Source organism: Anthonomus grandis, chromosome 22, assembly GCF_022605725.1.
Source record: "Anthonomus grandis grandis chromosome 22, icAntGran1.3, whole genome shotgun sequence".
Lineage (NCBI taxonomy): Eukaryota > Metazoa > Arthropoda > Insecta > Coleoptera > Curculionidae > Anthonomus > Anthonomus grandis.
Window position 1 is genome coordinate 28603455 of NC_065567.1, and position 15975 is coordinate 28619429.

Here is a 15975-nt window from a genome sequence, read left to right on the forward strand (position 1 = left end):
CAAATATTCTTCCATTAAAATGATTAGACACCTATTTTAGCGTTTTTTAAAAAATGTACAGGGAGTTGAAAAAAAAATTTTTTGATTAAAGTGATTTTTTTTTTTATAAATATTTTCATCAACATGCCTATAACTCAAAAACCAAGAAAGTTGTATCCTTGAAAATTGGCACAAATATTCTTCCATTAAAATGATTAGACACCTATTTCAGCGTTTTTTGAAAGATGTACAGGGAGTTGAAAAAAAAATTTTTTTGGGTAAAGTGATTTTTTTTTAATAAAAATTTTCATCAACATGCCCATAACTCAAACACCAAGAAAGTTGTATCCTTGAAAATTGGCACAAATATTCTTCCATTAAAATGATTAGACACCTATTTCAGCGTTTTTTAAAAAATGTACAGGGAGTTGAAAAAACAAAATTTCTTGAGTCAAGTGATTTTTTTTTATAAATGTTTTTAACAACATGCCTATAATTCAAAAACCAAGAAAGTTGTACCCTTGAAAATTTGCACAAATATTCTTCCTTTAAAATGATTAGACACCTATTTAAGCGTTTTTTAAAAAATGTACAGGGAGTTGAAAAAAAAATTTTGGGGTCAAGTGATTTCTTCTTTTTTTTTTAATTTCTTATCAACATACATTAAATTCATATTAATTGTAATAAGACTATTTTTTCCTTCTCTTCATAAATTAAGCATATGAGGTAGTATTTTCTAAATTAATATTAACTGAAATAGTGCCGCAATACTTAACAAAATAGGTAATTAATTATAAATTCGCCACAACAAGATAAATATAGTGACCGCAGGAATATTAAATCAGTTAAAACTTATTCCTGTAGGTCACTTAAAAAAATCAGTAAGTGCATGTATCAAGGTATAACAACAAGTTGTCATTGACAAAACTGCACTAAACTCTGCAATCTACCTAATAAAGAACAGTCGAACCTAATGTTAAGCATCTGTGAAAAAACTCGTCTAAACTTCTAACATAACAAATAACGAATCCATTCAAATAAACTTCTATAAACTACTTTGCTTTAACAAGTAAATAAAGTTGAGTAAAACGTGTTGAGGTGGGTATAAGTGAATGTAATCGCGCTTCTTGAGTGAGCATTAAACTAATTTTAACAAGAACATCGATGTCGATTTGACGTTCATAATGCTAAAAATGCTTCTGGTGTCGGATATTGTGTTAAGCTGGTCCAAAATGCACTAAAGTGGCCTTAAGCAGCATAAAATTAAAAGGTTTAAGCTGTTTCTTAATGCAGCTGACGATAGATTTAGATTGCATTAAGTCGTTAATCAATGTCAGCCAATTACATATAATAAGTGTTTTTAGTCCCTTGTGTGTTTTCACCTTTAAAGAAAAAAAAATTTGTTTGATTAGTTCACAGTGTTTATTTACGGCGCTTTCAATTTAAAAAAAAACCAAAAATAAATAAACTAAACAAATCGTCAGTAGCATTTTGTCTATAAATAGCTAAGAAGCAATTTCCTGTGAACTCTGTTACTGGAAAAATCTTACTTCTTTTTTCTTTTTCCTGCGTCCAAAACCGGGCTGCAACGAAGGTTTTATTAAATTTGTAACACTAAGGTTAAGGGTCAGTTCTAACTAGAAATCTACCTTTTCGAAGGCAACACTGACGTTGCTAAAATGGTGTGTCTTGTTTGGGGGCTCCTGGTAACACTTATTAACCCCCCATAACAAGATTATTGAATTATCAACTGTTTTTTGTATGTAAAAAGTTAAACAACCAATAACCCTGACAATATCATCAATGATGCTCATAATGTCCAGCACAGTTGCCAACTTTACCAAAGATAGTGCCTAAACTGTATGACATAGAGCATAAAGTTCTATAGCAAACTGGTAGGGTTGCGAGGAAACTATGAACTAAATTTTTTCTACATGTACAGAGTGGGTCACAGAAAAATTTGCATATTATTTCACAAAATTATTAGGCATAACTACGAATTCAACCCAGATTTTTGACCACAGAAATTTATACCACAGTTAGTCTACTATACCTGTTAAAGACTGGCAGTGATATTTTATCATTTCTTTTACGCTATCTTAGGTATGATGTAAAATAAGCATGAAAAGCGTATTTTGGGAATTTTTATCAAAAAACATTGTTGTGCAGGGCAATTTGTTTCTTAAAAAATTTTTTTTTGGAAAAATTGAATTTGAATTGCCATGAGTTGGTTTAAGAGACCTCAGGATTCACTACTGGGTTTAACTCTGAATAACTTAGCAACTTTTGGTTGCACGATTTTGGACCCAAAACAACTTTTCTAGAAAATATAATTCTGAATCCAGGGCAATTTGTTTCATTAAGTTATTTTGAGTAGTTTTTGAGATAATTGAGTTTATATGGCGAAAAGTCGATTTAAGGGATCTCAGAGCCACTACTTGGTTTAATTCTGAATAACCTAGAAATCTGGACTTTTAACACCATTTCTGGACAATTTAATTTTGAATTCAGCGCAATTTGTTTCATTAGAATATTTTCAGTAGTTTTCAAAAAAATTGAGTTTAAATCTAAAGAAGGGGGTGAAAACTGATCAACTGCCTGGTATAATTTTAAAATTTCTTCTTCTTCTTCCTCAAATACAATGGACTCGCGTCATTTCGACGGCCGCAAAATCTTGTGGTTTATTTTGGACCTACAGTTTACTGACTAAAGTTATTGTGGATCTATTTTTTTTATAGTATTGAGAAAACATTGAGCTACGTTACTATAAAATGTAAACATTGTAGTTCAATTAATATCATTTTTCTAGGACCCTAAAGTGAACCAAACTCGCATACTTTTCTGCCAAAAGTAGCTTTGGCAAAATAATAATATTTAGCCACTGACTAAAGATATTTTATATCTCTTTGCTTTATATTAATAAGAGAATATCGAGTTACTTTACTGTAAGATTTAAACATTGTAGTTTAATTAACAGAGTATTTCTAGGGTCCTAAAGTGAACCAATTTTGAATACTTTCATGTCAAAAAGAACTCTAAAAAACATTAATATTTGGCCAATGACTAACGATGTTTTAAGTTTGTTTGTTTTATAGTATTAAGAGAGCATTGAGCTACGTTACTGTATAATTTAGACGTTGCTGTTTAATTAATATAATTCTTCCAGGCCTCTAAAGTGGCCCAAATTTGAACACTTTCCTGGCAAAAGAGGCTATGGAAAAACATTAATATTTAGCCATCAAACGAAGATATTTTAGATTCGTTTGCTGTAAAATATTAAGAGAACATTGAGCTAAGCTACAGTAAAATTTGAACTTTGTAGCTCAATTAACCGGATCTTTTCAGACCTCTAAAATAACTCAAATTTTAACACTTTTCTGTCAAAAGTGGCTGTAGAAAAACAATAATATTTAGCCAATGACTTTTGAAATCTTGGGTCTGTTTACTTTATAATATTAGGAAAACATTAGGCTACGTTACTGTAAAATTTGAATCATGGTAATCTAACTAACAGAATAATCAGAGCTCTAAAGTGAATCAAAGATGGCAGTTATTTTAAGTGTTATTGAGCATCCTCAAAAAAGCACTAGAGGCAATCCTTTGAGTGTATCCTGTATGCTCCTGGACGAAAAACGTCATCCTTTCCTATCCAATTATTACAACAACAGGATTATGAAAAATAGGAGCCCTTTTTATCAGGATGGATCAGCGTAAATTTATGGATCTGGTGCTTTTTTCAGACGAAGCTACATTTTATAATAATGAGCACAATTTTTATTATGTTGACACTAGCAATCCATTCTTTACAAGAGAAATTCATCACAATATTTTTTTTCATAATCGATGCATAGGTAGAGGTGGACCGATTCATTGGCCGGCAAGCTCTCCTGATTTGGCCAACCTGGATTTTTTATTCTAGGGATATGTGAAGAAATAAATATACCAAAGGACTGAGTGAAAATATAAAAAAATTCGGGAGATTTTTTGCTTCACTAATTCGATTTCAAAAAGAATTAATGTTTGAGCAAAAAATTTGGGAGGTCATATTAAACGAAATTCATAATATAATTATTATTTAAAAATAGTAGTTAGTAGTAAAAGTATCATTGGCAGTCTTTAACAAGTACCCTAGACTAACTATGGTGCAAATTTCGTAAGTTTAGGTTGAATTCCTAGTAAGTTATAATTTTTTAAACAAACCCTTTAAAAGGCAAACAAATTAATTACCTGGCAAATTTTAAAAATATTATATCAAAGTTGCACTATGAAATGGGTTAGGCTAATTAATATAAATGATAACGCCAGAAATTGCCTTGAAATCCAAGGTAATACCAGACCTCATTACTTTTGTCAGAGCTATCATTTGATAGCTATGCAGTTTAAAATTATATTTACAAATGATTCAAAGTTGGTGTTCACGTGCAAACATTTTGCTAATCAGGTAAACACTCTCAAAATCTCTCTGTTGATCAGAATGTGTACAGTTGAAATCACTAGTAATCTGATAGTTGAACCCGGAATCACAAGCAAATCAGGATCTCTTTTTATGCCTAATAATTCCATTAAAAAAAAAATAAAATTCATGATAACTTTGTTCTGACCTAACCTGTATATATGTAGATTTTTAGCAACCCTAAAACTTTCCTTTAGAACTGTTTGCTCTCGTATAATTCGTATAATCTTTGCCCCTATATAAAACAAAATAATAGAAAATATACAGATGTTCGCCTGTTGAGCACTATAGAGCAGCATGGTGAATTAACCAGTTATTGAAAAATGCGTGGGGGGTTAAATAATGCGCCAAAAGCCCTCGTACGGTTTTATGAAGGCAAAATGATCGCTTTTTTTTGTACATGGATGAAACAACTATCGGTGAGTTATACCCTATTAAATTATGCTGACAGGGATGGTAGTAAGAAAACTCATTATTCCGGAAGAAGATTAATGAATTTTGCGTCCGTTGGAACACGATACAGCATGAGAAATTAACCGGGAGCATTAGGGGGTACATTTTTCATAGCGGTGTCGCAATTTATGTAGGTTTGTTGGTCATGGACGAAGGGGTTGTTTTGCTTATTCTTTGTCGATAGTTCGTGAGCGGCTCAGTGGTAACATATCGCTCGTGCAAACCCTGGTTCTTGCTGACCTTCTCTTCATGAATATTCAATTTACTTTTGCTGTTAAGTCGTTGATTTGATTAGTGCACTCGTGTAGGCAGGTAAGCTGGTCTTGAAACCAACAATTTTTTTTTCTGCATGAACATGAATGTACGTATTGATTGTGCATGATGTGTCACTTTGTATTGCTCCTGTCTTTTTGTGGTAATAAAAAAAAATGGTTTTCATACGTACTTCTCCCTCCGCTCTTTTCTTTTCGAGCTCTTTCTGCTTGGCATATTCTTCAGCAATTCGAGCTTCGATGGCGGCCAATGACTCACGCGTGAATGGACGGAATAGGCTGCGCTCTTCCTCAGAGAACGAGTCAGAGGCGACGGACATGTCTCCTCGCGCCTAGGCCCCCACGATACCCTGGAACAACCCAACAAATCTCCATTAGTAATAATGACAAGTTTATGCAACAAAATACTGTAAAGTTTAAAATGCCTGAATAAACAAATGGGCTACAACAGGTTAACCTTGTTAGGAGTTCACTTAATTTGGTACTATAAAACAATGATAAAAAGTTCCGATGCTATTCGAAATTTTAATGCTAAAATATGTTTAAATAACAATTTTTAAGTGGAAGATATTGTATAATAAAGACTTGGAAGTATAACGGTCAAACTAGGGTTTTGCATCTAAATAAGAAATAAATTGGAGTTTATTAATGCCGCTACTAGCAATTTTGTAATAAACATATACATCTACTTATTTTTAAAGTCTATGATATCGTGCATATAGAATAATACCAAAAAAACAGTAGAGACCACTGAATGAATTTTTGGACTTATATACAAGTAGAACCGTTGTCCTAATGTGGTATTTATTTTACCTAGTTAAATGTTTTGAGCAAGTAGCATAGGGGTAGTAAAATAGCTGCCTTAGTTCCAAGACACTGTTATTTTTATTTAGGTGTGGATCAAGTACAACTCTTCGATATTTATTTTTTTTTAATTAAGTTAATGTTAATTGATTTATCAGGAAGAGTGCTTTATAATCAGGCAAGGAATCAGTATAGCATCCCAATGGCATAAAAAACGTTTTCTCAAAATTAATGATGAGTTTTATAATTATTAAACCACTTACAAACGTTGCCTAGGTCATATGCAGCTATTTTTATTCACAATTTTCCAAGTGGTTCCCTTATATTGAAAGGTATAATCCGGAATGACACAAGAGGGCACACCGCACAATATTTTTGGAAACGCATGGAATGTTCGCGAATCTTCCGGAACCATGGTCAGCCGAGTATCTAAACTCGCCGCTAGGAGGCCAGTTCAGCCAGTTGGCGCGATATTTAAATAAATGGTAGTAGTACAGAAATATTTCTAGTAGTCGAAGTGATCGTGTTTAGTAGTGTAAGTGTGTAACTAAATCAATTGAATGTTTTTGTGCATCGAGTATTTAATTAACACCTAACGAAGGGTGAAAACCCTTATAGGATAAACAATATGTACAATTTTAGTAAGTAATGTAACAATTTTTATAAAAGGAATTTGCTTATCCAAACCAGGCGCTTTTGCACTCTGGCTCTAGAAATAGGGAATTTGGATTTTTTGGTTCTTTCTTTATTAGGTGATTAACAAATACCTCTGCTATCTCTTTTTATCAACAATTCCTTTATAAAACAATTTTATTATTGGTCTGAGGTATTAATAGTTAATTTTTGATTTATAATAGTTTGTAGACGAAAAAGCAATTAAATAACTGCAATCAGTTATCCTTACTTTATGAAGTTTTAAAAAGGGTACAAAACTAAATTAACACATAACATTCAAGCTTGTTTTAAGGAAAACACCGTCGGACAGTGGTCCCACATTTGAACAGGAAAGCTTTCTGAAAAGATCCCATAGTATCCCATATACGAGAGTGTTCCCAGAAGTACCCGGCCTGACCTATAGAGATGTTGGTAGTAGTTTGAAAAATATCAGTGTATTAGAAAGTATACAATCTATAAAGCATATGTTTCAAGTTTGACGACGCCACGTTGTTTAGTATTTGTTTGGCAGCCATTAATAGTGAGTGAAAATGGAGAAAATTGGTCATTGTTATGTGATACAATACTTTTATTTGAAAGGCCTCAGCCCAACCAATATAAAAGCTGAACTGGATTCTACTCTGGGTGAGTCTGCTCCTTCGTTAACAACAGTCAAATATTGGGTAGCAGAGTTTAAACGAGGCCGTACGAGCTGCCAAGACGAGCATAGCAGTGGTCGACCAACTGAGCTGACGACTCCAGAAATTTTAAAGAAAATTCACAAAGCGGTACTGGATGATCGTCGACTGAAAGTGCGCGAGCTAGCGGACATAGTAGGCATTTCAAAAAGTGCGGTACATCGCATATTAATTGAAAGTTTTGACATGAGAAAGCTGTGTGCAAGATGGGTGCCGCGTTTGCTCACACTCGAGCAAAAACGGTGTCGTGAAGATGTTTCAATTGAGTGTTTAGCGAAATTTAATAGCAACAAAGCAGAATTTTCAAAGCAGTGTCGTTTCATAACCATGGATGAAATATGGGTCCATCACTTCACACCTGAGACAAAAGAACAATCAAAACAATGGACTCAAAAGGGAGAACCGGCTCCAAAGAAGGCGAAAACCGCTTCATCTGCAGGCAAGGTCCTGGCGTCGGTTTTTTGGGATGCGCGAGGGATAATTTTCATTGATTATCTTGAAAATGGTAAAACTATCAACGGCGAGTATTATGCGAACTTATTGCAACGTTTGAGCGAAGAAATCAAGCAAAAACGGCCGCATTTCGTTAAGAAGAAAGTGTTGTTTCATCAAGACAATGAACCAGCTCACAAATCCGTTATTGCAATGGCCAAAATTAACGAATTAAAGTTTGAATTGCTGCCTCATGCACCCTATTCGCCAGATTTAGCCCCCTCAGATTATTTTCTGTTTCCAAACTGGCTCAGTGGTCAAAGATTTTCCAACTATGAAGAAGTGATGTCTGCTATTTCGAGGCGCAAGACAATTCTTATTATAAAAAGGTATCGAACTTATAAAACATCGCTGGGAAAAGTGTATAGAGCTGAAAGGAGATTATGTAGTAAAATCAACGCATTTTTTTCCAAAATTTTCGTGTTTTCTTTCTTGGGTCGGGTACCTTTGGGACCACCTTCGTATGATCCCATAGTTAGACATAGATAAAATTCCATTGTGCTTCAAAAATCGAGGTTACGTGCCATCTAGAGAAGCGTAAACAAGAGTTCTGATTTTTTTTTGTATTCAATTAGGACATGCCGAATAAACGATATCTCCATAATCAACAAAAGACTTATATTTTGAGATCTGTCACTTCCGAAGCTCACTCTTTAAAACACGAGAAGTTTCTATACGTTCAGAAACTTTTAAAGCCTTCTTTACAAGTTTTCAATTCGGTTTATCTTAAAGTGAAATTGTTTAAAGTTTTATTAATGAGAGTCTACTCAGCTAGGGGACGAACTGTATTAGAACTATTTCATATTAAACATACAAACTAGTATGGAAAAGAAATTTTGAAAGTATGTTAACCTTAACCCCTCGAGGTCATTGCTGGAGCCACAGAGGAATGAAATGCTAAGTAAGCTTTCCTAATAAAATCAATACGCTCACATTATTCTACCTACGGTGTACGTTCTATAAATAAATGAGTGGACATTAATAAAATGATGTCATTGATATTAATGATAATGAAAAACGTTAATGACGCTTTAATATTTAATGAAATTATATATTTATAACCGTTAGGGGCTTATTCAATTTTCTGGGGATGTAAATATAAAAAATTACCCGAAAAGGATTCATTTCGCCTAAGTTCTAAAAAATTATCTATTTTTAGCAGCAAAAATGTCACTGTAGTATTTTCATTTGAATCAATTTATTGATTCCGCCAGACGTTTTTATTTTGTATGCATAATTCATTTCGCTTTTGTGAGCTATTATAGGAACTTTTTATGGATATGGGGTAAAAAAACCGTATTTTAGAGGTGTACTGCTCATGCGTCTACGATTTGAATAATTTTTTTTCAGGTAATTTTAAATGGAGACATAAATGTCTTTTTTTTTAGTAATTATTGTTTTCCGTTGTTAAAAAATTACGCACACTTTTCTATATTAACTGGGATCAACATTATTTGGCTTTTATTAACTTTTAGCACCTCAGATAGTACAGGCTTTAAAAAGAAATATATACCAGATTTGTTTAAACATTTAATACAATAGCAGCAATCATTTAATGCGTTAAAAAAATGTGTAATTATTTTGACGGTTTGTTGATTTACTAAACCAGTTGCGCCTCTCAGAAATCATGAATTTTATAGATTTCTTGATAATATTACTTTAGCCCTGTAAGAAATACTTCACTGAATAATGGCATACACGTCTTATATATATTAAGTTTTGAAATTCCATTATCATTTATGTTACAATAAGGCAAACTACAAGCAGTGGGAGTCTCTAAAAACCGCATAAGATAACACAATAGAGGGGTTAAAACTAAAGCGAATAAAGTGATATAAATTAAACGATATTATAAAAGTTTAAATGGTGATATCTTAAAAACTTCCAATGATATTAAAATGATTTTAATATCATTGGCAGTAGGGTATTATTAGTAAACCATCATTTAGAGTTTACCTTTGATTTAAGCGTCCATGACTATAAATTATAATAATAATAATAATAATAAGCCTTTATTTTCAACAGGCAACAAGTAAAGTCACAATCTCAAAAGTTATCCAAAAAATGAGAACAAATAACTATTAATATGATATAAAAACCCAATTATAAAAGTTTAACAAGATAATCACATATTCAACAAAATTAAATTAAATTAACTCCAATATACCTACTAACTATAACTTAAGCATATGGGTCTCAATCCCAAGAGTAATGATCCACCAAGATATCGACAATCACATGAACCGGAGAGAAATTTATATCGCACATGTGACAGATCCGATTAAATATAGCGCATATTGTATATAGTGGCGATTTCAACAGGATGTTAGTATGAGGCATTGGCAGAAAGAATGTTAGGGGATGTCTAGCATTAAGCCTAGGCACCATGAAACGTACACCAGAAAGAAGTACAGGACTATCAATGAATCCATTCAGTAACCCATGCAGGAATTTTACAGAGAAGATCATTCTTCTGAGATGTAATGGATGCCCTCTTACCGGATATATGCCATCCTGCCAAAAACTTACAGCAAATCTACGCTGAGTCAAGGAGACCAACATGATTCTGATAGAGCGAATTCCATATAATGCAGCCAAACTCCAGTTTTGATCTCACAAAGCAACAGAAAAGCAGTCTTAATGTATATTCCAAAGTATAACTCTAATTATGAACCCAAGCCTTCTCAGGGCTGACTTGACTATGTTGTTGAAGTGTGGAACGAATGTAAATTCAGAGTCAAAGGGTATACCAAGATCAGTAATTTGCTCTAATCTACTCAAAATAGTATCATTAATAAAGTAATTAAAATTTAATGGTGTTTTTGATCTAGAGTAACTGACCACACTACATTTAGCCGCATTCAAGCCTAACCTGTTAACAGCGCACCATACCTCCAATGTATTTAGACAGTTCTGAAGAAAAACATAATCCTCCAAACCATATACATTTAAATATAGCTTCAAATCATCGGCAAAAGCCAGCCTATGAGTGACTCAAGTGAGTGACTCAATCAAGTCATTTATAAAAAAAACTAAACAGGAGCGGACCCAGGTTCGAGCCCTGTGGCACACCCGACGTTACGTTAAAAAGTTTCGATTTAAATCCCTCATATTCAACATATTGAGATCTACCAATCAAGTAGGAATGAAATAAATTAAATAATCTCCCTGAAAAACCATACTGAGTTAATTTATGCAGCAAAATATAGTGAAAGGCTTTTTGGAAGTCGGTATAAATATCATCGACTTGAGTATTAACATCAAGTGCTTGCTAGGTTCAGTAAATTAAAAGTTTGACTAAGTAAGAATCTGCTGTCGTGAATCAAAATCCAAATGGCGATACCCTAAAAACGTCGTCTTTAATTTTAATGTTTCCGCTAGTCGTCAAATGAAATGCCGTTAAATCTCGCGGTGAATTCTGCTAGTTGGCAGTACTGTTCATGACATTTATAAAAGTCAAGTTACCAGCGCATCAACAGTTGCGCTAGGTCACGTTGTCAGAGCAGCCAACGTAAAAAAAAATAAAAATATAATTTGTTTTTTTGGAATTCGACCTGTGCGTTCAATTTTCGCTATAAAGACTTTCATGGCATTCCTAGAGCTTTAACCCTTCGAGTTTGTCTTTTATTGCTCTTTAGGCGTTGAAAAATCTTTTAAAATTTGACGTTTATTAAATGACAAATTATTTTTGACTTTACGTCGTATATGGTGTTGGGCGCGGTTTATTTTAATTTTTGATATAGAATGACAGTTTTAAATTTTAAAATAATGGTTCGCGCCACTTTTGAAAAAAAATTCGAAAAACGTAACGGCGTGGTTTAGTAGTAGTAGTGTAACTAATAATGGTTATAATGAAGGAGCCTAAAATTTTTTATGTAAAAAAAAATTTAACATGTATTCAAAATATCATTAATCAGTTAGTGGACATATGCACTGCTAGTGTTCTGCCCTTTACGTCGTCTCTAATATAACTCTTACTTTTATTCCGGGGGTGATTAACGCCACCCTTAACGACTACTTAAAATGATTAAGTTGTTCATGAAAGAAATTCGAGAAGCGTTAATTATTACTTAGAAAATAAATAATATCACTAGCGCATTGCCAATTCGATATCGATTTCCGCGGTACAATAAAACTGTATTAAAAAAAAAAAAAGTTTTAAACTGGTTTTCCTTTCGCACCAGACGTTCTAGTTCCGTCAGCGTATACTGGGAAAATGGCTAATTTCGAGTGACATTTCACTTTTATCCGCATCGCTATTATGAAATTGGAAATAAAAGTGTGATGGTGTGTGTCAGGATCATAATGCTGTAAGAGCTGTCACTGCCAAATAAAACTGTCAAAAAAAAAATGAAAAATGGGTCGGAAGGACCTACCTTTACTTTTTTTCTTATTCATATTCTCCTTATGTAGTGTAAAAAGGGCACAAAGTGAGATTTCCTGTAAGAGTCGTAGCACTGAGAGATTTTGAACCACTTCATTTAAAATTTATAAAGAAAATATATTGTTGCGGATAAGTAAAGCTAGTAGAGATGACAATACCGTGCAGTCTACGGAAACATCGACACTCTAACTACTATTCCAGCGGCGTGCAATGACTGCGCCATAGCTAAGGGACGGATCGAACATTCGGCACAGGATCAGTCCTTGACTATGCGCCATACTGGATGATGTTACCCTTCTTTATTCCAGACAACAAGAACCCTTATACACTTTACACGAAATACTCCTCTTCTATATAGTTATACCAATAAAATTAATTTGTTATTATTAATTTATTTATTTTCAAACGATTATTTTCACTATGGCCGCCAGTACGGTTTGGTGTCTGGATTCACTTCCGCGTTTATCCCGTTTCTTGGCCGCTGCCACTATGACGCAACCCTTGATCCGCCGGCGCCGTTTTATTGTGTATTCGGGTTTGACAGCAGGAGTGTGACGCCTACGGTCTGTAATATACAGGGCGTCATCTTAAAATAAGGGTGAGTTTTAAAAGTAAGCAAGACAACAGTATTCTTTTTAGCCCTCCTATTTTTGACTAAATAGTTCCTCTTGACAATTTGGTAGATTGGGATCATCCTCCCTCCACAGATTTTTTTAAATTTTTTCCTATGAAGGTTATTCTTGCTAATGATTTCAACATTGATTTTTCAATTGATTCCGCAAGTTTGTCCCAACATGTCGCCATAAGTCGACTCGATTTTATACGTATAATAATACTGATATTTATTATTATTTTATTTATCAACGGCCAAGTCCAATTACAAAAAACATAAATTATACTAAAAATAAATAGATCATAACAGTGCAATATTAAATTATCAATGAAATAAACCAAACTTAACAAAACAGCGACAATATCAATGGATGGCGTCCTGTGGACCAAACAAACAAACCAAAGAAGTCAATTTCCGAATGTTAATGAATATTTGGAAAAAATCCTGAAATAGGTGTCGAATGATTTTCTTAGAGTAATTTCTGTTTCAATTTTCATACTTTTAATTTTACTGGTTTTAAAGATATGAGCGTTTTCTGCATAGGAATTCAATTTTTTTTTTAATAATTTTTTTTTCAACTTCCAAGGCTGACCTCTCTATTTTTAAAACATTTTTGGAAAAAATGCTGAAATAGGTATCGAATAATTTTCTTGGAAGAGTCTGTGTTTCAATTTTCAAACTTGTGACTTCAGCGATTTTAGAGATATTGACGTTTTGTGCCTAAATATTTTATTTTTTTCCAAATAATTCTTTTATCAACTTCCAAGGCTAATTTCTCTATTTTTAAAACATGCTTGGAAAAAATGCTGAAATAAGTGTCTAATGATTTTTTTAGAATAATTTGTGTTTCAATTTTTAAACCGCCAATTTCACTAGTTTTAGAGATATGTGCGTTTTCTGCATAGGAATTCAATTTTTTTTCAAATAATTTTTTTTATCAACTTCCAAGGCTAATTTCTCTATTTTTAAAATATTTTTGGAAAAAATGCTGAAATTGGTATTCAATGATTTTTTTAGAAGAATTTATGTTCTAATTTTCAAACCTCTAACTTGATTGCTTTTAGAGATATGAGCGTTTTGAACCTAAGAACTCAATTTTTTTCAAATAATTTTTTTTATCAACTTCCAAGGCTAATTTCTCTATTTTTAAAATATTTTTGGAAAAAACACTGAAATTCAATGATTTTTTTAGAAGAATTTATGTTCTAATTTTCAAACCTCTAACTTGATTGCTTTTAGAGATATGTGCGTTTTCTTCATAGGAATTCAATTTTTTTCAAATAATTTTTTTTATCAACTTCCAAGGCTGATTTCTCTATTTTTTAAACATTTTTGGAAAAAATGCTGAAATTGGTATTCAATGATTTTTTTAGAAGAATTTATGTTCTAATTTTCAAACCTCTATCTTGATTGCTTTTAGAGATATGAGCGTTTTGTGCCTAAAAAACTCAATTTTTTTCAAATAATTTTTTTTATCAACTTCCAAGGCTAATTTCTCTATTTTTAAAATTTTTTGCAAAAAATGCTGAAATAGGTATCCAATGATTTTTTTAGAAGAATTTGTGTTCTAATTTTCAAACCTCTAACTTGACTGCTTTTAGAGATATGAGCGTTTTGTGTCTAAGAACTCAATTTTTTTCAAATAATTTTTTTTATCAACTTCCAAGGCTAATTTCTCTATTTTTAAAATATTTTTGGAAAAAATGCTGAAATAGGTATTCAATGATTTTTTTAAAAGAATTTATGTTCTAATTTTCAAACCTCTAACTTGATTGCTTTTAGAGATATGAGCGTTTTGTGCCTAAGAGCTCAATATTTTTCAAATAATTTTTTTTTATCAACTTCCAAGGCAAATTTCTCTATTTTTTAAATATTTTTGGAAAAAATGCTGAAATTGGTATTCAATGATTTTTTTAAAAGAATTTATGTTCTAATTTTCAAACCTCTAACTTGATTGCTTTTAGAGATATGAGCGTTTTGTGCCTAAGAACTCAATTTTTTTCAAATAATTTTTTTTATCAACTTCCAAGGCTGATTTCTCTATTTTTTAAATATTTTTGGAAAAAATACTGAAATTGGTATTCAATGATTTTTTTAGAAGAATTTATGTTCTAATTTTCAAACCTCTAACTTGATTGCTTTTAGAGATATGAGCGTTTTGTGCCTAAGAACTCAATTTTTTTCAAATAATTTTTTTTATCAACTTCCAAGGCTGATTTCTCTATTTTTTAAATATTTTTGGAAAAAATACTGAAATTGGTATTCAATGATTTTTTTAGAAGAATTTATGTTCTAATTTTCAAACCTCTAACTTGGTTGCTTTTAGAGATATGAGCGTTTTGTGCCTAAGAACTCAATTTTTTTTCAATTAATTTTTTTTATCAACTTCCAAGGCTGATTTCTCTATTTTTAAAAAATTTTTGAAAAAATGCTGAAATAGGTATCCAATGATTTTTTTAGAAGAATTTGTGTTCCAATTTTCAAACTTCTAACTTGATTGATTTTAGAGATATGAGCGTTTTGTGCCTAAGAACTCAATTTTTTTCAAATAATTTTTTTTATCAACTTCCAAGGCTGATTTCTCTATTTTTAAAAAATTTTTGGAAAAATTACTGAAATTGGTATTCAATGATTTTTTTAGAAGAATTTGTGTTCTAATTTTCAAACCTCTAACTTGATTGCTTTTAGAGATATGAGCGTTTTGTGCCTAAGAACTCAATTTTTTTCAAATAATTTTTTTTATCAACTTCCAAGGCGAATTTCTCTATTTTTAAAATATTTTTAGAAAAAATGCTGAAATAGGTATCCAATGATTTTTTTAAAAGAATTTGTGTTCCAATTTTCAAACTTCTAACTTCACTGGTCTTAAAAATATGACCGTTTTGTGCTTATAAATTTAATTTTTTTTAAATATTTTTTTTATCAATTTCCAAGGCTGATTTCTTTATTTTTAAAACTTTTTGGGAAAAATGCTGAAATAGGTATCCCATAATTTTCTTACAAGAATTCGTGTTTTAACTTTCAAACCTCTAACTTCACTAGTTTTAGAGATATGAGCGTTTTGTGCCTATGAATATATTTTTTTAATCAATTTCCAAGACTAATTTCTCCAGTTTTACAACATTTTTGGAAAAATGGGTGTCCAATCTCTCAACCTCTCAACTCCTTTTCTT

General features: G+C 32.0%; 1 protein-coding gene across 15 annotated transcripts in view; it reads right to left on the reverse strand.

Moving 5' to 3' along the window:
* LOC126749115 (sodium channel protein para) overlaps window positions 1–12665 on the reverse strand; it is a 37076-nt gene extending 24411 nt beyond the window's left edge. For 8 of the 15 annotated variants that reach the window (XM_050458760.1, XM_050458757.1, XM_050458754.1 and 5 more), the window contains exons 1-3: window positions 12182–12665; window positions 5331–5507; window positions 1530–1562 (exon numbers count right to left, since the gene is read on the reverse strand). In XM_050458760.1, coding sequence (XP_050314717.1) covers window positions 1530–1562; window positions 5331–5477 — 180 coding nt within the window. In that variant the 5' untranslated portion in view covers window positions 5478–5507; window positions 12182–12665. The remainder of the gene's footprint in view (window positions 1–1529; window positions 1563–5330; window positions 5508–12181) is intronic. The other 7 variants (XM_050458751.1, XM_050458759.1, XM_050458762.1 and 4 more) reach the window with 1 other exon arrangement.
* Window positions 12666–15975: the final 3310 nt, after the last annotated feature.